Source organism: Natrix helvetica, assembly GCF_964273705.1.
Source record: "Natrix helvetica genome assembly, chromosome: 1".
Lineage (NCBI taxonomy): Eukaryota > Metazoa > Chordata > Lepidosauria > Squamata > Natricidae > Natrix > Natrix helvetica.
This window is the reverse complement of record NC_138548.1, coordinates 127,436,342-127,460,338: the sequence shown is the minus strand read 5'-3', so window position 1 is coordinate 127,460,338 and position 23,997 is coordinate 127,436,342. Positions and strand designations below refer to the sequence as shown.

The 23,997-nt window shown below is 37.3% G+C and overlaps 1 protein-coding gene across 3 annotated transcripts in view; it reads right to left on the bottom strand.

The window, feature by feature from the left end:
• Positions 1–23,997, bottom strand: part of USP37 (ubiquitin specific peptidase 37) — a 41,436-nt gene that overhangs the window by 13,823 nt on the left and 3,616 nt on the right. For all 3 annotated transcript variants that reach the window (XM_081948165.1, XM_081948167.1, XM_081948166.1), the window contains exons 2-16: positions 23,383–23,587; positions 22,096–22,264; positions 18,848–18,948; positions 13,222–13,397; positions 12,984–13,055; positions 11,799–11,896; positions 10,017–10,101; positions 8,656–8,811; positions 8,176–8,307; positions 6,812–6,935; positions 3,141–3,346; positions 1,619–1,736; positions 990–1,069; positions 536–700; positions 58–123 (exon numbers count right to left, since the gene is read on the bottom strand). In XM_081948165.1, coding sequence (XP_081804291.1) covers positions 58–123; positions 536–700; positions 990–1,069; positions 1,619–1,736; positions 3,141–3,346; positions 6,812–6,935; positions 8,176–8,307; positions 8,656–8,811; positions 10,017–10,101; positions 11,799–11,896; positions 12,984–13,055; positions 13,222–13,397; positions 18,848–18,948; positions 22,096–22,264; positions 23,383–23,538 — 1,904 coding nt within the window. In that variant the 5' untranslated portion in view covers positions 23,539–23,587. The remainder of the gene's footprint in view (positions 1–57; positions 124–535; positions 701–989; positions 1,070–1,618; positions 1,737–3,140; positions 3,347–6,811; positions 6,936–8,175; positions 8,308–8,655; positions 8,812–10,016; positions 10,102–11,798; positions 11,897–12,983; positions 13,056–13,221; positions 13,398–18,847; positions 18,949–22,095; positions 22,265–23,382; positions 23,588–23,997) is intronic.

Genomic DNA, 23,997 nt, shown 5'->3' with positions numbered 1-23,997 from the left:
CTACAGCCTTAAACATTTTGGTCTTTTTTTCAGATACTTCAAAATGATACTACTCACCGACAAGGTGTAGAAGTCATTACAGAACAGGAATTCACCATCTGGGACACTTTTAATGGCCGAGAACTGATTTAAAAGAAAAGTAGTATTTATTTCGGAAAATTATTACATACAGCCATTTTAATGTGGATCCAAGTTTATGCTACAGTTTTAAGAAACTATGGCGAGCAGTCTTTGGATTAACTGTCCCAGCGGGCACAAAATTTATGGAAACCTTTTAAATCTGAGTTCTCTACAATGTTGTTTTATAGATCAGCATCACAACATCCCACTTTTTCCCAACAGTCACCACTTAATTTAATAATTTAGAAAAATCTAGATCCTCTAGACTTTTGTCCATTATTTCAGGGGTGATATTTGAATATATATTGCATCTATTGTATTCAAAGACTGTTAAGCAAATATCAATTAAAATTTCACTGTAACAAAAATAAACCAATCTATAAATACTATTACTAGAATAAGTGGAAGAACTCACATGGCTGATTGTGCGCTCCATCCAAGATTAAGTGGGGGCCTTGTGCTTTCTGTACAGTGTGACTGTAGGGTCAAAAATCTTGGAATAACCACTTGCTGCCCTACTTTGTGATTGAGGGAGAGCACCACATTGAAACTGTACCGTTTCAGATGAAGTATTAAAATCCTTTAAGAGACAAGGAGGAATGGAAAAATATAGATTGTTTGCTATGTAGAAACAACTATTCTCTTTAGTAATACATAAAAACTATAGACTCTCCCTGCTGTCAGTTCCTTATAAAATTATGTACTCTTAACTTATAAATGCTGGACATGTTCAAAATTTAAATTCATGTAATTCCGTTATTCTAGGACTAATGCCAAGCACTTGTTTTTGCCCTAAATATTTTTATCTCATAGATTGTAAAAGTTGCAAGTATTTTGGTATAACTTTTGTACCAAGTTTATATACCTACCTGGGAAACCGACTGAATTTGTGTGTAACAAGAGCAGATTTTCCACTACACTTCTCACAGGAGTATTCTATTTCTTCTGCCTAAGAGATACAATACGTGCAAGGTTTGTAATCTGATAAAAACAAATTATTTAAAATAAAGTCTTTTCTTTTCCTGTTTTGATATTCCTCCCGCCAAACAATTGCATTTATATACACCTAAGGCTATTCAATCTTTCATTACAATTATACCAAATATCCATGAAAAAATACAGAGAACAAGAATTGTAAAAGAACCAGCAACTCTGACTAATTTGTTTTTGAGATTAATCCAGTTAAAGTTGGCCCAAAAGTTACATAACAATTCCTACAGAGAATTAATACCTTCAGGTGTTGTTTTTTTTTACAAATACAATACAAAGGATTCTAACCACCCACCCCATTCCCAAAAAAGTCCATGGAGAAACTTGAAACAAGCTCATGTAACACTACTCTAACATATTTCCACAAGATCACTCTTCAACATATAATTGATTTACATCCAACTTGCAATTTTAAAAAATGTACAGTACAAATAGTATTCAGAAAACATTTACAAAAATAAGTAAAAATTGATATATAACAACAAATGGAAGAATATATATTGCATACCCGGAAAAAGAGGTCCAAAGAATCTTGGATTGATCGAGAAGGAAGCAGCTTTTTCCTTCGTGGCAAATCAATGGAAAGATCATTAAATTGTTCCCGCTTGATGACAGTTTCACCACACCTGCAGGGAAAAGTTTTACCTCATTTAGTTTGCCACATTTTTAATGCCATACACAGATAATTATTGAGTCTGTCATCTGTACCTCTATAACTGTCTGGTTTGATTCTGCAACCCAACAAGACAGACACAGACTTCAGAGGATAATCAGAACTGCAGAAAAAACAATTACTACCAAACTGCCTCGTACACTGCATAAGTCAAAAAGAGGGCCGTGAAAATATTTACAGACCCCTCACATCCTGGACATAAACTGTTTCAACTCCTACCCTCAAAGCGACGCTACAGAGCACTGCACACCAGAATAACTAGACACAAGGACAGTTTTTCTCTGAACGCCATCACTCTGCTAAACAAATAATTCCCTCACCACTGTCAAACCATTCACTAAAACTGCATTACTATTACTATTAATCTTCTCATTATTCCTATCACCCAACTCCTCCCACTTATGACTGCAGGACTGTAACTTTGTTGTTTATATCCTTACGAGTTATACTGATATTGTTTCTTGATTGCTTATTTGTACCCTATGACTATCATTAAGTGTTGTATCTTATGATTCTTGACGAATGTACCTTGTCTTTTTAGGTACACTGAGAGCATATGCACCAAAGACAAATTCCTCGTGTGTCCAATCACACGTGGCCAATAAAGAACTCTATTCTATTCCATTCTATAACATTTTAGCACAAATTAGAATGCAACAGCTTTTAATCCAGCTGGGTCATTTTTCTTTGACATTTGTCTCTTCTCAGAATACTTTTCCAGATGCTCTGGAAGTTCTCATAACTTTCTGTAACAGATTCGTGGGGATGGGATATGGGTAGGCTAAAAAAAGAACAGCCAAAATTGTTCCCATACTTCTTTATTGTGAGAGCATGTGCTGGATGAAAAGCTGTGCCATAAGAGGAATTGGCACTATTGGATTCCTCACAAGAGTTCAAGTGCTCTTAAATAAGTAGTATACAATATTAAAATACTGACTGTAGCTCTTTCCCTAGACAACTGCAATCTCTGTGTTGGCATCTGTTTTCTCCCAGATGTTTCTGAATTACAAATCTCAAGATGTCATTAATTGCAATCTGAGGTTCAACGCCACTGGTTAGAAACACTTGATAAATGATATACCCACTTTTCACTATTTTCAACATCTTTGAGAAAATATGTAGGGCCCCCTGAATTTCAACTAAAGCAGGAAATTGAATTGGGTGTTTACCTGTATATTTTTTTCCAAGTTATGCTAGCAGTGCCCAGTGAATGATGCTTAGTTACATTAGAATCATCCACTACTTAAATTGCTTGAGAAGCCAGGGCTTGTGTGTATTAACATCAAACTCAATGAGAATGATATGAGGAAAGGGAAGCAACAGGAATGTGAAAAAAATAATATCTTTAAAGACTTACATTTTACATATGATTGAATGCTGAACTTCAAATTCTAGATTTGCAATTACTGGACATGTATAAACTTTAGTGGATGAAAAGTCATCTGACATGCGTCCAGACAAGTTGTCTTCACTAGAAATAGGTTCACTCTTCCAAGTTTTGTTCAGCTTTTCCATGTCCTCCTTCAACTGATCCAAGCACTGGCTTAAGAATTCATGAGCATCCTAAAATCATCAACATGTTTCTTAAAAGTGCAGCTTCAACATACCCTCAACATATTTATACATAGTATAGATTCAACAGTATAAATTATTTAAAGCTGGTTCAATATACTAGAACCACTGCAGACACTCCTCATTTAGTGACCACAATTGGGACCAGCAGCTTGATCATTAAATAAAACAATAGCTAAGTAAAACACTACAATTTTATGATCTTACTTCAGTTTCCTTTGCTTTAAAAAGTTGTGAAATCATAATTCGAGGATTGGTTACAAAGTTACTTTTTCATCACTGTGTGATTACGAACATTTGCTTATCAAGGCAGCTGCTAAATGAGAATTACCTCTAATTCAACTAAAATTGGCAACATTATGATTCATTGTAAAGAATCATTATAATGGTGGAAATTAATTTTTTTTTGACGAATCCCTTGTACTTATTCACGTTCTATAATCATATTATTTCCTTTAAATTATATGCTTACATTTTTCTTCTTCAAATGGCAAAATACACACCAAGATACAAAAAGTAAAGTTCAAGAAATAATTTATAGACAGTGTACTAGAACCCCACACTCTTTCAATTATCTGCTGCATTTAATTGTTCCATCTTAATTTAGCAACAACTAGTTTCCTAGACTGCCTAGAACAATTCTAAGCTTTTCTCAGTCACACTTTTGTTAAATTTGGCTAAATGCAAATAAATAAAACTCATTAATTAAAAAAAACTGTGAACTTTCCTTGTGAATTGAACAGACAATGCAATCAGTTAGGTTCTAATATGCAGAGAGAAATGCCTCAAAATCTCCTCAATTATAACTGGATGTGTTGGTGTGCAATATCAATGCTATTTTAAGACCTACAGGCAGAATTTTTTCCCTTTTAAAATCTTTATGCAAGGGACAGTATAACAGACAATGAATGGTATATTCTTCACAAATACAACTATATTGTAATTTTTTTTTCAAAGGATTGTCAGAGTACTAGCCTGTTACCAGAGCAGAGGGCATGGTTTGAAACTTTAATTCAGTGCAAAGGCAACACGGTTGAGGAAAAGATGGAAAATGAAAATAAACTATTCTCCTTTACTGAACAATAACATTTCAAGAAACGACAATCAGCTATCAATCAGCCTTATGTTCACTCAAGTGATAATTGTAAATGCAATCTATTTAAGTAAAAACAATCATTTGTCAAAAAATGCTCCTATTTTGAGATTTCCCTTCGTCTCCAATCCTGCATCTGTCCAATATCTCCCAATTGTTTAATCTAAGGTCATTGTGGAGGCCTATTACTCAAGCTGTGCCAAAAGTTTATATCAGGGATACCTTATATCAGGGATCCTCAACCCCGGTCCATGGATCAGCACTGGGTCATGATATGCCAGCAATGGAGCCATGCAAACAAGCAAAGCCCCATCTTCAGGAGGCAAGCAGCATATGAAACCATGCCCCCTCCAGTCTATAGAAAAATCTCTCTCCACTGGCCCCTAGTGCCCAAAAGGTCGGAGGGGATGATGCTGCCTTATATGAACATCAGCTATAATAAATGTTAGCCACAGTTCTATCTTGGAGGAAAAGCTGCAGGTATACAGTGAAGACTAAGATTCCATAGAGGAGAGATAGTTAATAGTTTACCACTTAACAGCTAAAAACCATGTTTGTTCAGACATTCTGAGATAGATTTTTAACCTCCTGGGACATTTCTTTGCAAACTCAACATAGCAGCATTAAGGTCAGCACAACTGAGCATGAAATAACTGAGTTTATACATCAATAGGTTTCAGGCTATCTAAACAAACAATAGTTTTCAACATTATAATGGTTACCCATATTTTTCTGAGTATAAGATGCACCGGAGTATAAGACACACCAAGGTTTTGAAGAGGTTTTTTTTAAAAAAAAAAAGTAGGTAGGTAGATAGATGGATAGAGAGACAGAGAGAGAAATACAGTAGGTAGGTAGGGAGAGGGAAAGTGTAGTTAGGTAGGTAAAGGGATAGAGAGAGAAATAGAGATAGATAGAGAAATACAGTAGGTAGGTAGGGGGAGAGAGTGTAGGTAGGTAGGTAGAGGGATAGAGAGAGAGAAATAGAGAGAGAAATACAGTAGATAAGTAGGGAGAGAGAGAGTAGTTAGGTAGGTAGGTAGATAATGAGATAGAGAGAAATAGAGAGAGAGAAATACAGGAGGTAGGTAGGGAGAGAGAGTATAGGTAGGTAGGGAGAGGGATAGAGAAAGAGAAATAGAGATAGAGAGAAATACAGTAGATAGGTAGGTGTTTCTGCTGGCACAGCACTTGATCAATGTAATTCTCATCAATCAGTTAAAGAGCTTTCCAAAAGGGGGGGGGAGTTTTTGCACTCTGCAAACCTCACGAAAACGGGCATTTTTCACGAAAACGGGCCCGTTTTTTGTTTCCCCCCCCCAAAAAAGGCATGAATAGCATTGGGGGCGGGGGGCTTGCAGAGTGCTCCTGGAGGGGGGGGGGCAAAAGCGAGCAAAAAAAATTGCATGCATAACCTTATGGGGGCTGCCCTTCCCAGTGCTCAGGAGCTCTCTAAAAGCCTCCATAAGGGTTTGCACGGCCATTTTGGTGAAGAGGGCGGGGCTTCGGGTGGCAAAAAATGCTGTATTCGATGTATAAGACGCAGCCAGATTTTCAGCCTTTTTTGAGGAAAAAGGGTGCGTCTTATACTCCGAAAAATACGGTAATTGATACAGAATTTGTACCCCATGGAACCTTCATTTGCATAACCATCCACTCTTCTCCTCCCTACTCCCTCCCTGTATTTAAATCCTAGATCAGTTAAGTCACTCACACATCAGTTGAAGCTCATGAAAGTTGATGTCGGGTGATAAAATGCATTACTCTTAAAAGCTGCTATCAGACTCCAATACTGAGTTACATAGATTAACACAGCTCTCTCTAGCACTGATTATGTTACCTAGTTTGGGTAAATGAAACCTCTGCAAGAAAACAACCAAGCTCAGAGAGTACCAAGGATCTCCTCATATCAACCCTGAGCTACAAATATTCTCCTTTATTGGCACAGCTCTTTTCCTACAAGGTTTATAGTAGGGAAAGTCTAATAATTTTCTCTGAAATTTATTTTGATGAGTGCCTTAACTGTTTTCAGTTTTCTACTCTATGCAGTGTTAAGTGTAATACACTTGGCTAAAAGAAAAGGTTAATAAGACAATCAACTAACTGGTCAGATTTATAACAGATAATATGGGTAATTATTCTGATTTCATAGCTAAGAGTGAGCTTTCCAAGAAATATTTACATCAAAAATCAAACCCTAAAGGCATTTAACATCTGAATTTTTTTCTGTCTCTTTTCCCAAATAAGATTACTTTGGCTTGGGGTACTTTTATGAAACAGCTTTTATATAAATACTATGTAACAAGTGACAAATAAAGTAGCTCAAACTAGTGAAAACAGTTACTTCAATGTATGATACTTACATTTTGCATATAGCCAGAGAATCTCTCTGCTGTAGCTGAAATTGAATTTTTCACCTTTTTGAGTAGTTCTTTCTTTACTTCAGGGCTACATGAATCTTTTTTAGCAAGCAAATTGGTAAATCGTCTAGAAAAAAAAGTACATGATAGTGTTTTGACATTAAAAAGCATGTTGGGGTTACCAGACATCTGGCAATTTTGTCCTCATGTCCTCTGTCTGATCGGCAGTGCCTTAAAATCAAATATTGTGGCTTTTGAAGTTATATACAAGCTGTCTGTTCCTGAGCACTTTTCTCCCACATTCCTTAACGAATGCTAGCCACAAGTTAACAAGCTTAGCTTTGTGACTTTAATTGGTTGATTAGTACCCTCTGGCTAGGTTCTACTACCAACTGAAATTGACAGGATCTTAATCAGCTACACAATGAAAGCTTTTGTCGCCTAACCCATACTTTGCCACATTCTTCTGTTAAAAAGCCAGTCTTTCTGATGCTGGAAAAAATAATTTCATGTAGGCCTAAGAACTTCCATTTCTACACTCCTCTAATTTTTGACATGAATGCCAATAAAGCTAAACAGCATGTCCTCCTTCATTCTTCTTTGTCCTCCTTTCTAAATGATCGTGTCCTCCTTTGCCAATTAACATATCTAGTAATCCTAAGCAATGTTTAATTATAAAAATATCCTCCAAAATGCCACTACCTTTGCTTCCTATCTTCCTCCAAAAATGTGATCTCACTAATGAAGGATGCAAACATGCTGAAAAGCAAGTAATTTTTGCTCCCCATTATTTTGCCAATATTCAAAAAGCTAATTATGGAAGATGCAATATGTTTAATAGTATGATAGAACTAGAACATGGAAATATATGGAAGACTGAAATCAAGTAATACACCAACAAAAGCTCAAAATTCTGTTCTTGATTGATACTATGCTTAAGATCCAAACTTATAGGTTTTCAATGTTTAGTTTAAAATAATGAAAAATCAGCAGGGATTTCATAACAAAGCAAACTGATTTCAGGGAATCTAACATTTTCCTTTTGCAGCATTATTAAAAATGTTTTAAAAATTGAAATAGGAACATCTCTTTCCAAGGAATTTTGACAATACTAAATGATAAACATTCTTGCATTCTCATTTCATTTTGAATCTCTATTTTACTTGTGGAGCTGGATTATATACAAAAGAAATATATTTCTATATTTCTATACAAAAGAAATATATTTCTATTTACTTTTACAATTATCAAATTATATTTCTAGAAAGGATAATGTGCATTTATACATTTTAATAAATTGCATAAATCATTTGGATGCTTGAGATGATATTCATCAAAAAATATTTATTCCCCAAACTGATGCTTACCTGATCAATGCATTGATTGGAACTTTTTTCCATGGGATACTTTGCTTCAAAAGATCATTAGCAAATGACTGAATTGAAAATAATGACTGTAAAATAGCATTCATGTAACAAGTGTTTCCTAAATTTGTAAATCTGTGAAGAACAAGACATTATGATCAGATTAAAATACTGGCAGCATAAACACGATTTGCTACGCAGATTACATCATTTGAGAAAACATTAGAATTCTAACACTGTTTCTGTGCATAAGCATTGTCCTTTCCTACTCATTATCTTAAGAAACCATAATATTATGGTTTATACATAACAAGGAGGAAAGCAAAAAGCACTTCCTGAAAATAAAGTGCTATAGAAAGGATGATTAAAAAAAATAACCGATTGCAGGAAATGCTGAGAAACCTGAAGTGAGTTTCTATTTTTTCAATAGTCAACTTAGCACATGTATACATGAAAAGAGATGCTGAAGATACAACAACCAACCCTTGTAACTGCTGCTGTGGATGAGTAGTAAGAGGAACTCGAGGCTTGTTCCATCCCGTGTAATCCTGATTAGATCTCAGTCTTTTGACAGAAAGAGGCGCTGGCTGAGACAGAAAACCTAAGCTTCTTTTGGCGGAAGGATTCAATACATTAGACCTATAAAATAAGAGGGATAAAACCCATTTCAAAGATCACATAACTTATTACTACAATTATGGTTGATTGTGCGGTTAGATAAGCAAAGATGACACCTTCTTAGAGAAATATCAAAGCATTAAAAGAAAAATATTGTACTTACCTTAAAGGCAAATTATTTTATTTTCATCCACATAATTTAATTGTAAAGGGGTCATCCTCAAATGTTAAGAATAAAATAAGGGAAGCATATAAAGGTTTTTTTAATCTAATAATTCTTGGTTGGGGGGGGGTGACACTGTTTGTGCAGCAATTGCCAAGTTCTCTGTTAGTTGCATCTGTATCTCTGGATGGGACCATATTCTTCCTGAATGAAGAGGTCTAAGACTTGGGAGTCCTAGACTCCAGCTACTGTTAAACGCATAGGTAGAGGCCCTGGTATTTGTCTAGCTTTTGCCTTACCTGAAGCAAAAGGATATGGTGACAATGTTTTATAACCGATCACCACTTCTGGGTACTACTGCACTAAGCTGTATATGGCACTGCTTTTGAACATCACCTGGAAGATGCAATTGGTACAAAATGAAACTGTTTTTGCTGGGGAGCAGAGGTAAGAATTGCCTCAGACAAGTGACACTGATGTTGCAAATGCTGCATCTGTTATCAATAGGTTTCCAAATTTAATTCAACATGCTGGTTTTAATCTTTAAAGCTCTACATGACTTGGCACCAAAATTCCTTTGAGACATTCTTCTGATATTACTTATTTATCCCCTAAGCTCATTTCAGGTGAGGAAGCTGAGTATACAACATAGCAATAACTGGTTAAATGGTTCCTGGCAGGTCTAAACATCCATAAAGCTTTCCTCAAATTGCCCTCAATTTCTGGTGTCTATCTAAAGCTAACCACGTTGTTTTGACAGACCCAATACAGAAAAGATATGCTATTGTGTTTTCCAGGGACTACTTAGCTTCTTGCTGGCACTTGCTGAGACTGCATATCTGTAGCTAGTCTTTTATACAATACTTGGAACGGCTTCTAGTGTCCTAACTTAATTAAATCAGCTCACTTCTTGGCACAAGGAAATGAAAAATATCCATTTTGGCATGGCTATCTTGATAAGCAGTAATATAAGTTGATTTCACATAAAACAAGGATTCTTTGATAAATACAACATTCTTATGATAAAGCATTTTGAAGGAGAATAGCTCTTTTTGGTACCTACCTGTCCAAATTAGAATTACTAGCTGAATAATCCTTTGTGGAAGATCTGCTACCATAAAATGAAGATGACTGTAAAGGCAAAACCCCTGGAAAGGAGATAGATAGAACTTTTTGTAAAAACTGTCTTAAAGGCCAACAATATCACACACACAACTATTCAGTAATTCAAATGAGATTCAGAATCAGAATATATCAAGTTCTATCAGAAGCCTGATATGTCTCTTGAAATTCTGAATTGAGTGCATTTGCCAAGCAGAGACAGTTCTCAACAAAACTGAAATACTAGAAATATGTTTTGCAAACACCTCATTTCTCAAAATTCTATTTCCTGGCCAGTAGTATCACTTTTAATCCCTGTTTCCTTCTACTAATTATCATGTTACATTTCAGCTTTATTAGAATTTATCACCTGGTCATTTATTTCCAGCAGAAGGATCATATCAATACAATCATATTGATCATATTCTCAGAGATAAGAAATGCATTAAGTATTTTACCTGCAACATTTTAAAAATCTGTCTAAGGCAGAACATTTATATCATATGTATATTTTTTTCAAACTCGGTTCATCGAATCCTAGAATTCTGCAAGCACTTCTTGGGATTTCATGAGAAACTAGGGGGAAAGGCTCAGTTGAGCAGAGCTGATTTTTAATTGACAGAACTTTTTCTCAGAATCAGGGATTCTGGGAACATTTTTTTTTTAAGTAACAGGTTATGTGGCCTGAAAAAAATTGAAAATCCCTGTGTTAGAGTAGATCTGGGGACATTTTCCTGATTTGGAAGCTGAAGTCAAATAGCAAAGGGATGGTCTCTTCAACTTGCATCATTTATTAAGCACTAATTCTGTGACTTCATTTTCTATAAAATGGCTGATTTGTCTTGATTTTCAATGAAAGTATTATACAGTATATGAAAAACCATTACAACTGAAACCTCCTAAATTTCTATTTTAATACAGGATCCCTAATTCAGGATGAAGATAGGAAACTTTACTGTTTACTAAGACCATTTATTAAAATTGAGAAGCAAAAATAATTTGCCATTGATATGAATCAATGTGCTCTGTTGTTGTTGTTAAAATTATTATAATTTATATGCCATCTGAGTCCCAGTGACCCTGGGTGCTTCTACAGGAAAAAATACCTTGGATCTTTATATTTTGAACTATCGTATTTTTCGAAGTATAAGATGTACTTTTTTCCCTCAAAAAAGAGGGTGAAAATCTGGGTGTGTCTTATACACTGAATACAGCATTTTTGGCCTCCTGAAACCCCTTTTCAAAAATGGCTGTGTATAGCCTTTAGGAGGCTTGTAGAGTGCTCCTGGGGGCTGAAGAGGGCAAAAATGAGCAAAAATGGGCCATTTTTTGCTCGTTTCCCCTCCCCCCAGCCCCCAGGAGCACCCTATAAGCCTCCTAAAGGCTATGCATGCCTTTTTTGATGAAAAACAGGGCGTTTTTGGGAGGTCAGCAGAGTGCAAAAACTTTTTTTAATTTGCCTCTTCAAAATCTTGGTGTGTCTTATACTCCAAATATATATGTATGTATGTATGTATGTATGTATGTATGTATGTATGTGTGTATATATATATATATATATATATGTATATGTATATGCTGTATTTGTGCTGATAAATAAATAATTTTATTTATTTATATATATATTTCATTTTAATTTCTGCCAGTTTTATAATTAGCAAACCAAATCCAAAATAATTCTATGTTTTAAAATTAATTCTTAGAAAACCAATAAGCACTGTCAACAACAGTGTCATTTCTTTACCTGATATCCTGTTTTCCTCAGCCTGTTTCAAATTCATCTGCTTTTCTCTGCAGCCGTGTAAAAATTTCCGTGATGGATCAGTCATGGCTTTGTTATTGCTATAGATAAATACATGTGATCTTAATTGCATTATTTGTAAAACACTATGCTATTTCAGCTTGATATACTAATTCTTCAGTTTAAATTTATCTGCATTCACAAATGATTCTTTAAAACTTAGTAGAAAAATACACCCAAACACTACTTCAATATAAATCTGTCTCTTTCAAACATTTAATTTAGTTAGCACAGAATGGAAAAGCTCAGCATTTTTATCTGACACATTTCATCTCTTTCATAGACGGACTCCAGTTTGTGTACACATATGTACACATAAAACTATATATAACATGTAAAAATAAGCAAAGATGGTTAAAGTTCAACATTAAAGTTAATTAAAAGACAGGCTAGGGCAGTGATGGCGAACCTGTGGCACGCGGAGCCATTTGTCAGCCAGCTTAGTTCACCTTTTTAAAAGCTATTTTTCGCCTTCCCCAGGCTCCAGAGGCTTTATAGGAGCCTGGGGAGGGAGAAAAGAGCCTCCCCCGCCCCCCCGGAGGCTTCAGGGACCATTCTGAAGGCTTCAGAATGCTTAAAACCACCCTCCGAGCAAACCGGAAGTGACTTCCGGTTTGCTCGAAGGGTGGTTTTAAGCGCTCCGAAGGCTTCAGGAAAGCCTCCGGATGGTCCCTGAAGCCTCCGGAGGGTCGGGGGAGGTTCTTTTCACCCTCCCCAGGCTCCTATAAAGCCCCTGGAGCCTGGGGAGGGCGAAAAAAGCATGTAAAAATGGGGGGGGGGGGTTTCACGCGTTGTGCGTGCATGCGCACTGGGGGGGGTCGCGCGTTGCATTATGGGTGCGGCACGCCCGCACTCGACCCCCCTGTGCTCCCCCCACTTGTGGCACGCGAGCCAAAAAAGGTTCGCCATCACTGGGCTAGGGCCTTCAGGGTGCTAACCAGCCCCACACTTCCATGCTCCTCTGTGAGCCCCAAGCAAAATATCAGAGCTTTAACCAGCACATTGAAGTACACAGAAAATGTATATGCACCCACGCACGCACCCCCAACCATAACTAAAATACCTAATAGTGAAAGTAGAGAGAAAAAAAGAAACAGATCTTAATCGAAATAAAAACAAAAAACACACCTTGATGAATCATTTTCTTTAGGATAATCTTCATTCATCTCAACCGCAGGGGATGTCCTTTTCCTCCTTTCACTATTTCATAAAGGACAAATAAACATTTGTTCATCCACAAGAAAAAAAACCCATCCACTTCATGGTTATCAAATTACATGTACCTGAACAGCTATTTATTAATACACCTTTACAACCTATTCCTATCATGAATATTGAAGTTGTGTTGCCTTCAAAATTTTCATACCGATTTTCTAATAATCCATTTCTGTGAGGTGTGGAAGTAGCAGTAGCTGAAATATTAACTCTGCTGTAAGACATTCCAGTTACTGGAGAATTCTTAATTGATGCTCTTCCTGGGCTGACCAATACTTTACGAAATTGAGCTTCATCTTTATTTTCTGCAATCACTCTTCTAGGAGTCTAAAAATAAGCCAAAGAGAAAATGATAAATTCAGCTGAAGCATACTAATAGTGTGCACAATATTTTGAAATTAACTATTTCAAATCTGAGATGCCCATTTTTGATCTCGTTTTAAAAAGTAACAAAAATATTTCAAGATGAGTGAAGCAGAACTTTCTGAAAATTAAACATTTGATCATTCAAAATTGAAATGGTTTGCATACTCCTACAACATGCAATGTTCATCACAACTCATATCAGAAAGGAAAAATCAGGATTAGTGGAAGTCATCATCCAGTAAATAATAGAGATTAATTTTCATGAATCAGGGGTTTGTTACAGTTTGCTTAACATTTATCTCACATTTTCATCTGAACACAGTGAAAAAAAGTTGCTTAGGACTATAAGAAATAAAAAGCCTTGATTAATGTAGCTCTCTGTAATTTAAAGAGAGGCTCAGCTCTTTCTCTACTAGTTAAAGCAATAAGAGTATTAACATGTCATCATGCCCAGAAAAACACCTTTCTGTTAAGTTCAATACAGGCGGTAGCACCTAGAACAGTGTTTCTCAAACTTGGCGACTTTAAGTCCTGTGGACTTCAACTCCCAGAATCCCCCAGCCAGCATAGCTGGCTGGGGAATTCTGGGAGTTGAAGTCCACAGGACTTAAAGTCGCCAAGTTTGAGAAACACTGACCTAGAAAGTTAAACAGAATTTGATTAGCTAGTATTTGGCGGACAACCACTATAAATCCCAGAGCTAGACTAGACTAGGGAATTTTAAAAGCACTCCATAGGAAAGTAATGAAAATTCACTTTCATGCTGCGGCTAAGAAAACAATATGGACACATAGTCACCAGGAGTAATAAATATTTTTACCCTCCTAATAAAGATGCTGAAACCTTTGAATTGACCAATACCAGACCCTGAGGTGGTCTGTCTGTCTGTCTCCCCCTACATACCATTCCCATAACCTTTAACCAAGCAAAAGGTCACATCATAGGGCAATAATATAATAATATCAACTTACAGAATGTGTCCAAAATCTAGGAACTATGACTTCTCTGGAACTGTAACAAACTTTATTTTTTTTAAAAAAATGTTGTGCTGGTGTTTATGCTATGCAATTCAACTGGATATTTTTCAAGGCAGATACATCTCGGAATGTATCACAACTATTTTTTAGTGAAATCAGTGTATGAAAAGTTCCGTCAACATTGGGCACTGAGGAATCTGGCAAGGAAGTGTGCTATTTGGAACCCTGACAATATGTTTGAAAGAATGACCCAATGAGTCATGGGCAGAGGTGGGCTACACTTATGTTCACAAGCGGTTCACTAGTTGTGAGCTCACACACGCCCCTTTGGGAGTGAAATGGAGCTTCAAAGAAGCAGATAATTGACTCAGGCAGCTCCGGTGAGTAAAGCACACAGTGGCACGAAGCTCAACTGGGCAGCAAGGGCAGGGGGAACGAGCCAGAAAGTTAGTTATAAATGGATATCTTAGCACAAGAGTGGGTGGGCAGGTCCAGCCAGCAATCAAAGCTAAGGGTTCACACGAACCCGTGTGACCACGCAGCAGCCCACTACTGATCATGGGTTGTCTAGTATACTACTAAAATACTCCTGTTTGCCTTGTGTCAACTTTCCCTTTTATATTGCTGGCTCTTTGTTGATTCACCTGATTTGATTCTAGCGATTAAGTTCATTCAATTCACTGTGATCCTACAGAGTGTTAGTTTTGCCATATTATAACTGTCCATTCCCTATTTCCTGATTTGAAATCTTTGCTTCTGACCTTAATCTATTTGTCTACCTCACTAGACAATGATCTTCCCCCTCAGTAATGCATCTGCTATGTCCAATCATTTTAATGATCCTGAAATCAATGATTTTCATGGACAAACCAGAAAGTCACCCCTATGAACAACTGTACTAAAACTTTAGGAAAACTATAACAACTAGTTACAGTAGTTTTGACTCCAATTTAGCCTCTCCATCACTATTAATAAACTTGCTGTGTAAGAAAACCTATTTGGCTGTTTCTAGCTAATACTGCTCTGGAATATGCCAACAAGATATTTTGCATTTTGCTCTAACTTAAAACTTGGTGTGTATGCAATTCTATTTTGAAATTATCAAGAAAATAATGACAACAGAATAGGTCAGCTATTCTGTTCCAAACAATGTTGTGCTGATATTCTTAAGTCTATAAATTCTATTCTCACCATTTTCATTAGACATTCCCCAATAAATTTACCCATCCAACTGAATTATTTCCTAAGAATTTCTCATTTTCCACTTTTAGTAAACACTATTTCCTTTTTTCTCCATTTTTTTCTCGCTTTAGTTGAAAATATTTAAGTCAAGACTTTCATTACTGCACCAGTCTTATTCAAGCTACGGTAATTAAACTGGAATCAAAAGTTTATCTACAAGACTTGAGTCACTGGAAAGCTTGTTGTAGAACTGAATGCTTCCTGTAAGGCCATTTAAGTGTATGGCTAAATAGAATTGCATAATGTTAGAAGCCCCTTCTGAATATTATATGTGCATAAAAGCGAAAACTAAATGTGATTGAATAATGTAATTTTAAACAAGGGAGGGATCTTATTCTATGTACTCTTTCTCAATTTGTTTACTAAATGCTTACTCTGTAAACTGAAAAACAGATCAAAATGTAGTTTTCTGAAATTCTTGCATAAAACTTACTGTTCATGTCTAGATAAGACATAAATGCTGGGATTCAATCACAATAAGCTTCCAAGTCCTAACCTGGATTAGGCCATATGAGCTTCAGACTCAGATGCAACAAAATTCTGTAAGAACACTGGTCTAAAACAGAACACTGGTATTACTCTCAGTGTTCCTTCTCCTTGGAGATGGATTTACATCCTAAAGTTACCACACCCTTCATTTACATTGATGAAGTACTTATTTCCAGTCTCAGTTATTAAAGGAAGGTGACTTTTCCCCATCATGAGGGATAATCAGTTACAAAAATGTTAAAGAACTTTTGACAACATATTCTGTAGCATCCTAAACTGATCTGAAACTCAGGAAGGGAACAGATAAATCAAGCACAGCAGGAAAGGACCTATATTTTTTCTCTAGAAACTACATTTTTGAAGTGTTTCCTTTTGTTCTTCCTATGTCCAACAAAAGCAATATTCATGTTAAACATGATAATCATCTTCTTGTGAAACTATATCCTGTAAAAAGATTGTACATTATTCTGAGGAGAAAAAAAAAACCTCACAGTTCTGGGACAGGTAATATAGCAGAGTCTTCCTTTACATTATGCTTGAATGACATTCTCCAAAAACTGCCCATAAAATGAATTCACATGAAGTGAAACACTCCGTCAGCGGGGTAAAGAGGGTTACAGGGTACAATGTTAAATTTCATCCTCCAAATACATTGATAAATGTACTTATACATTTTTAGGATACTATTTTTAAGTACTATGTTATCCAAATATTTTTTCTTCCTTGTGTTCTACATACAATGAAAACATTTTCTCCATTTTTTCTACAATTAATTTTTAATGCAAGTGGTTACCATGGCAGAGAGACATAGAGAATGCATCATAGTGGTGTGAATTCTTTGTTACGTTGCACACAGTAGATTCATAGCAGGGAGAGTCTATGAAGGCATATGAGAGCAGCACGCATGGGTTGAGGAAGGGAGGGAGGGAGGTGTGAAGGATGGGCACAGGTTGGGGAAGGTATGTAAGAAGTGTGGCTCAGGTAGAGTGTATGCAGATTGGGGAGGGTACCGGTGAGTGAGCAGCTGGCATGGCACAAGTGCACATGGGCTGGGAGAGGGTGCACTGGTGAAGAGAGACACATCCCAGCCACTTGCAATCTCCCCTGTCGGCTTTCCCTTTGACTTTCTGGGAAAGCAGATATGGAATATAACAAATAGCAATCATATGATTTCAGGGTGCTTGTCAACTGCTCATTAGTAAGACCAAGTTGCCAAGGTCCCAGATTGTAATCATGTGACTACAGGGTTACTGAGATGGTCAGAACTCCAAGGATCAATGGTAACCAGTTTTCATTTGGTACCATCATAATTTTGAACACGTTGCTGAACAAATGGTTTTAGGTCAAGGACTACCTGCAATATATGATCAATTGCATTGTTGTGAATTCACATATAGCTAATTCCCATAAAGTAAGGAAAACCTGTAATTTCCTGCCAAAAGTATCACATCAAATATATTAGCTTTATAGTGATGAAAGAATTTAGCTAGTAGCCTTACCAATGTCATTCAAGGCAATATTTATGTCAAAGTTCACCAATAGGACTGCTCTTTCTGCTGTGTTGGCCTGATACTTTACAGAACTGAAACTCACTAAGGTGAAGCTGAACTAACAACATAGTCCTGGCAAATTCAAAACCTTCTTGCCTTGAATAGTTACTACAAATACTATAGTAACTTTGATATTAAGGCAGATATTCAATTCCCTACACAACATGCTATTTATTCTTACTTTGGTGTAAAGGTTTGAGGCACAAAATTGCAAAGATTCTCTATTACAGAAAAGACAGAAATGGTCTTCACCATGCTTAACTGATCAGTCAATAGTGTCAGAGAATTATGAGGGACTGACATAAAAAATCTGTGACACTCCTGAGCTGCACTGAAATTGATAAAGCTTCTGCACAGTTTCTTTCTTGTGCCCGTCTGTGTTTTCAGAAGACATAAACATTGGCAGGGTCGAGATGGAGATGAAAATTAAATATATTATTAATTCAATTTAACCATAAGAGGCTTATTAGCATTAACTGTAAAATAATTGTAATACTAAAAAAGCTTGTTAGGAGTTACTCTAAACTATTCTTTAGCGATCTAATAGTGCTCTATAGTTGATGAGTGCATGAATAAATAATTAGCCAATAAGCTGTGGAATAATAGACTTAGTATGCAAAAATGTATCTGGACCTTGGTACTCTTTCTGTAATAATTTTTACAGCTATATCAAGGCTCCCTTAATTTGGCCCCATACTTCTTTTTCTATGCATATAAAACTTCAATCTCCTAAAAGGTATGAACGGAAGCTGCTCTTAGAAGTTACACAGAGTTGATAAGATGGCTTCTTCTTAGCTTATCAACATCCTTATTGCCATAAAAATGAATTTTGTCACTATTTCTCAATTTATTCTAAGAATGCTTTTGCTCCTAAGAATGAATCAGGAGGGGATTTCCAATACTGATTATTGAAGAAAGAACAGAGCTTTCTAATTTGCTCTGTTTTCACCACTGAAATCTAAGGGAAGCATATCATTAAAAGTACAAAACATTATTTGGAGGAATGCTGTCCTTTAGCCTACTATGAGAGTTCACTTAAACAAACTCAATTCATATTGTTCAAAAAACATAGCTCCAGTGCTTCTGACTGATACATCACACTGTAAGTACACAAAAAAGACAGAGGATTAAAAAGAAAAGGAAGAAAATATACCTGGCCTTCAAGGGAAGGTAACTGTCTGTTAGAATCCTTCTGCATGGCTCTATTGCTTAAAACTCCTCCAAAACTGCCAGATCCATGAGATAATTTCACACCTAAAAACAAATAATAGTTCCATATAAATTTTACACACTTCATTTATATATAGTTACTATACTTCTTTTCCCGTAACACTAGAATCATTGAGAAAAACATATATTGATGCTGCTCACAAAAAATGATATTATTCAAGGTCAGCTTTGTAAGTTTTAAAATTAAAATTCTCTTCTCACCCCTATGGGAAATATACATCTTCTCTTCCCTTTCTCCCATATGTTCCTCCAAACTGTTCAGTTTCTGCTGTTATTTTTTCCACTGTTACTTTTTGCACTACAGTTGGGAGTACACCTTCTCTAGTGTATCTCCTTAGCCTGGTAGACAATGCTAAGGGCTTGTTTAGCAATTAAGTAATGCTGTGTCCTCCCTCTCGCAGTGCCTGGTGGCTGCGAGGGGCTGGCGGGAAGCAACGGGTTATAACTAAACCCTTGCAAGACTGAGTGACTCTGGGTTTGGGGTTTGTTGGCTCAGAGAGAAATGCCCCCTTTGGTCTTGGATAGGGTGGCACTATTCCAAACAGACCTTGTGTGTAATCTGGGGGTTCTCCTGGACTCACAACTCCTGCTCGTATAGCAAGTGGCAGTCAAGGCCAAGAGGGCCTGTGCGCAACTGTGAGTTGTGTGCCAGTTACACCCTTCCTGGACCAACAATCCCTACTAACAGTCACTCATGCCCTAGTTACTTCCCTACTTGACTGTTGCAACATGCTCTGCTTGAGGCTGCCCTTGAAGAGCATCTGGAAGCTCCAGTTGGTGCAAAATGCAGTGGCCCACATGGATTTGTGCAGACCCGGAGTGCACATGTATCACCTCTCCTGCAGGAGCTGCATTAGCTGCCGATTTGCTTCCAGGTGCAATTCAAGGTGCTGGTTGTCACCTTTAAAGCCCTTCATGGCTTGGGACTAGGTTATCTGAGGGACCATCTCTTGCTGGTCACATCTACCTGACCCATCAGAGTGGGAGGCAGGGAATGTTGCGGGTCCCATCCCTGAGGGAGATACACCTGGTGAGACCCAGAAGAAGGGCCTTCTCTGTGCTGGCTCCCTCTCTCTGGAACATCATTCTCCCAGAGATTAGAATGGCCTCCATTCTAACACTCTTCCGAAAGGCGCTGAAGACCTGGTTCTGCCAGCGGACCTGGGGAACCCAGAGTGGGATGGAGCCCATTAAATGGCTCACGTGATTTGCTGCCACTGAGCGGGGGGTGATTTTATTATATCAATTTATTTGATTCTTTTTATCAGTTTTATTTTTTTAAATGAGTTTTTATATTCTGTAAGTCACCTTGAGTCACCATGTGTGAATAGGCGGCAATATAAATTCAATAAATAAATAAATCTGTAGGGTTCCAGGTGAAGTCAGGCCATCGTATTCTGTCAATAGCTGAATCTTATCCTTAATCTTCATACCTTTATGTAATTCCATAACACCAGCTAACTAACCTCCCTCTAGTTTTCTTGAACTTAACCTCTAAACCTCATTTCACAGTGGTGAAGGGTGGTAGGGGTATGTGCCACAATTATTCTTGCTTATGTAGCAAAAGATTTCCAGGGTTATAGCAACTGTAGCATACACCAGTTCATTGGCTTGAGTCAAGGGGGTAGTAGGGATTGTCCTGAGGGCTCCAGTAGCATCTCCTAGCACACTATCTGATGGTATGTCTCTATCGATCCTTGATAACTAGCCTCAAGAATTGACTGTAGCTGATTTATCCAAGCTCTTATGGCTTACATCAACTGCTATCCTCAGCAATTGATGGAATGGTAGAGATATTCCAGCTTTAGGTGCTGGCTACAGTACGCATCTGAATGTTGACGAAGTTATTCTCTCAGCTCTTCTTGAGTCTGAGATGACAAATATAGTTGGTCTATCTTAAGCTGCGAGAACAGCTTCCTCTTCACTATGTTGAAACCTTGGGTAATTAGCTGTTTTCAGTTTGTATCTTTTGCCCATTCAGTTTCCTCACACATTTCATATATGAAATTAAATCTATTGCTAAAGTAGCAAGTCAATCAGTTCTAGACTCTCTTGTCTTATCCATGCATGGTTTGTTCCAGGAGCCCACTTATTGTTAGATTGTTCTAGTTCCTCAATATCTGACATGGATATTGTTGTTAATCCAAGGCAACATCCAGGCAGGCATGACTCTCCTAATTTGCGTTACTTTCATATTTGAGACAAGCAGTAAACTGTGAGAAGTCTTTGCCCAGGGATCCTAAGTGACAAGGTCACTTAGGTCACTAGCAGGAATTTGAACCCTGTCAAAGGCAGTGCTCTAACCACTATACCAGCTATGGCGAACCTTTTTTGGCTCGCGTGCCATAAGCGGGGGGAGCGTAGGGGGGGTCGTGCAGGGGCGTGCCGCACTCATAATGCAATGCTTGACCCCCTCAGTGCGCACGCATGCATGACAGGCGCAACCCATTTTATGCATGCTTTTTTCGCCTTCCTCATGCTCCAGAGGCTTTATAGGAGCCTGGGGAGGGCGAAAACAATCTCCCCCGCCCCTCCGGGGGGCAAAAAACAACCCTATGAGCAAACCGGAAGGCACTTCCAGGTTGCTTGTAGGGTTGGTTTTAGCCCTCCAGAGCCTTCAGGGACTTTCAGGCGGCTTCCCTGAAGGCTCTGGAGGACTAAAAACGGCCCTACGAGCAAACCGGAAGTGACTTATGGTTTGTCCGTTGGGTCATTTTTCGTCCTCCGGAGCCTTCAGGGAAGTCCCTGAAGGCTCTGGAGGGCTTAAAGCGGCCCTATGAGCAAACCGGAAATCTGTTCCTGAATTTCCGGTTTGCCCGTAGGGCCGGTTTTTTGGGCTCCGGAGACTTCAGGAAAGCTCCTGAAGCCTCCGGAGAGCCACGGGGTGGGGGGCTGTTTTCGCCCTCCCCAGGCTCCTATAAAGCCTCTGGAGCCTGGGAAGGGCAAAAAAATGGCTTTAAAAAAGGCTGAACTCAGCTGACCAGTGCGCGCATGCGCTCTAGCCAGCTCACAGAGCAACGCCTCGCGTGCCCTGACAAATGGCTCCGCGTGCCAACTGTGGCACACGTGCCATAGGTTCACCATCCCGGCACTATACAAACCAACTATTTCATATATACATATATACATATCCCCCTCCAAGAAATAAGAAAATTAGTGTTTTCTACTAACCTGTCTGAATCTTGTTCTGAATAGCTTCTAGATACAGCTTCATTTCATTAGCATCTTTCGATGGTATTTTATCAAGAGTCAAAACACTAGAATCCTTCAGTGTTATCATCAAGCAAGACAATTTCCCTTTACTTTGTCGTACAACTACATTTTTTATATTATGGTTCAGCTAGAAAGAAAATACATGAAAACCAATTATGATCATGTACATATATAAAATTACATATGTATAAAAAAGCTTACAGCAAAGCCTGTCTATGTTCACACACCCAAACACAAAGTCTAAGCACAATGTCATTTTATACAATCTTATTACAAGGGAAAGCCTTTCTGACAAACAGGGCAATATTTATATTTGTCTATATGACACCACAATATAAAATGAGACTACCATTCTTCATTCTAAAATTGCTACCCAACTATTAAACCATAATTCCCATTCTAGGTCTCTTTTTTAAAAATTCAATAGAGTTAACATTTTTAAAAAACAAATTGGATATTTCTTAGCTAAACATAAAACAACTATAGAGACAAATAAAAGAAACTGTGCTCAAAAAGGTAGACACAGGGTCAATGCAACCTTTAACTCATTTTATTCATTTAGTAGGGCTTACTCCAGTATAAACATGAATATGAGATTTCCAGAATTGAGACAGGATCCCACACATATTTTGAAACTGTCATGGAAATGCTGCATATGAAGGAGTAGAACCATAAAAATGAATCTTCAAACAGTCTTTCAACACTAGAATTAGAACAAAATTAAGCAGTGATCAAACAGCTTTATCCTTAGCATCCTAATTTAAAAATGCATGATGCTTACAAAAACAGATGTTTTTTCTGACAAATTTAACACTTTAATGTACAAATCCACTGAACATACACAATAATTCCCAATATAAAAATGTCAGTGTTCTGGAAAAGTGATATGAATCTATGAAGAAAATTCAAGTGACAGTTAAATGAATTTGGAAAAGAAAACTATCATAATAGTAATAGGACTTAGACTTATATACCGCTTTACAGTGCTTTATAGCCATCTCTAAGAGATTTACAGAGTTAGCATATTGCCCCCAACAATTTGGGTCCTCGTTTTGCCCACCTTGGAAGGATGGAAGGCTGAATCAACCTTGAGCATGGTGAGATTCGAACTGCCAAATTGTATGCAGCCAGCAGGCAGCAGAAGTAGCCTGCAGTACTGCACTCTAACCACTGCGCCACCGTGGCTCATAAAAGCTCAAATAATGAAATACTTCAAACAAAAAAGGCCCTCTAAATCCAACTCACCGGAAATATTTTTGGAATTCCTCCAGCATTGTAGTGAACTACCAAAATCACTTTGGTCTCTTTATCCACAATTTCAAATGTTCCTTCTTTCCATTTTGTAGTCCCGGTTTGTATGCTCCGCATGCGAACAGATCCATGTAATTTTAATGGAGTCATGTTTTTCTATAAATATTCTTATGAAAATAATGACTACTGTTTAACACACCTGTTTAAAAAATAAATTTAAGAATTTGATTACTATGGTTTACATATATTTCAAAACTTGGCAGTAAATTTAAAATCAAGAATTTTGTACAATAACTTTCTAAAATATGACTACCCCAGCCCAAAATGCAGTTTGAATTCAACTTTGCTTGCTGACCAGTGAAACAAATACCATTGATATAATTAATTCTCCATTACATTTGGGATATCAATGTTCCATGAATCCCAAACTATTCCAGAATATTAAAGGACAGGGCAAAGTACATTGGATAAAAATGTTGACAAGTTATCACAAATACAGCAGAACAGAAATAAATCTGATATATTTTGATGAGTTAGCATAACTGAATTGCATGAAGTGACTGATTGTCTAAAGAAATTTAGGAATATGTGGTGTGTAGATGTATACAC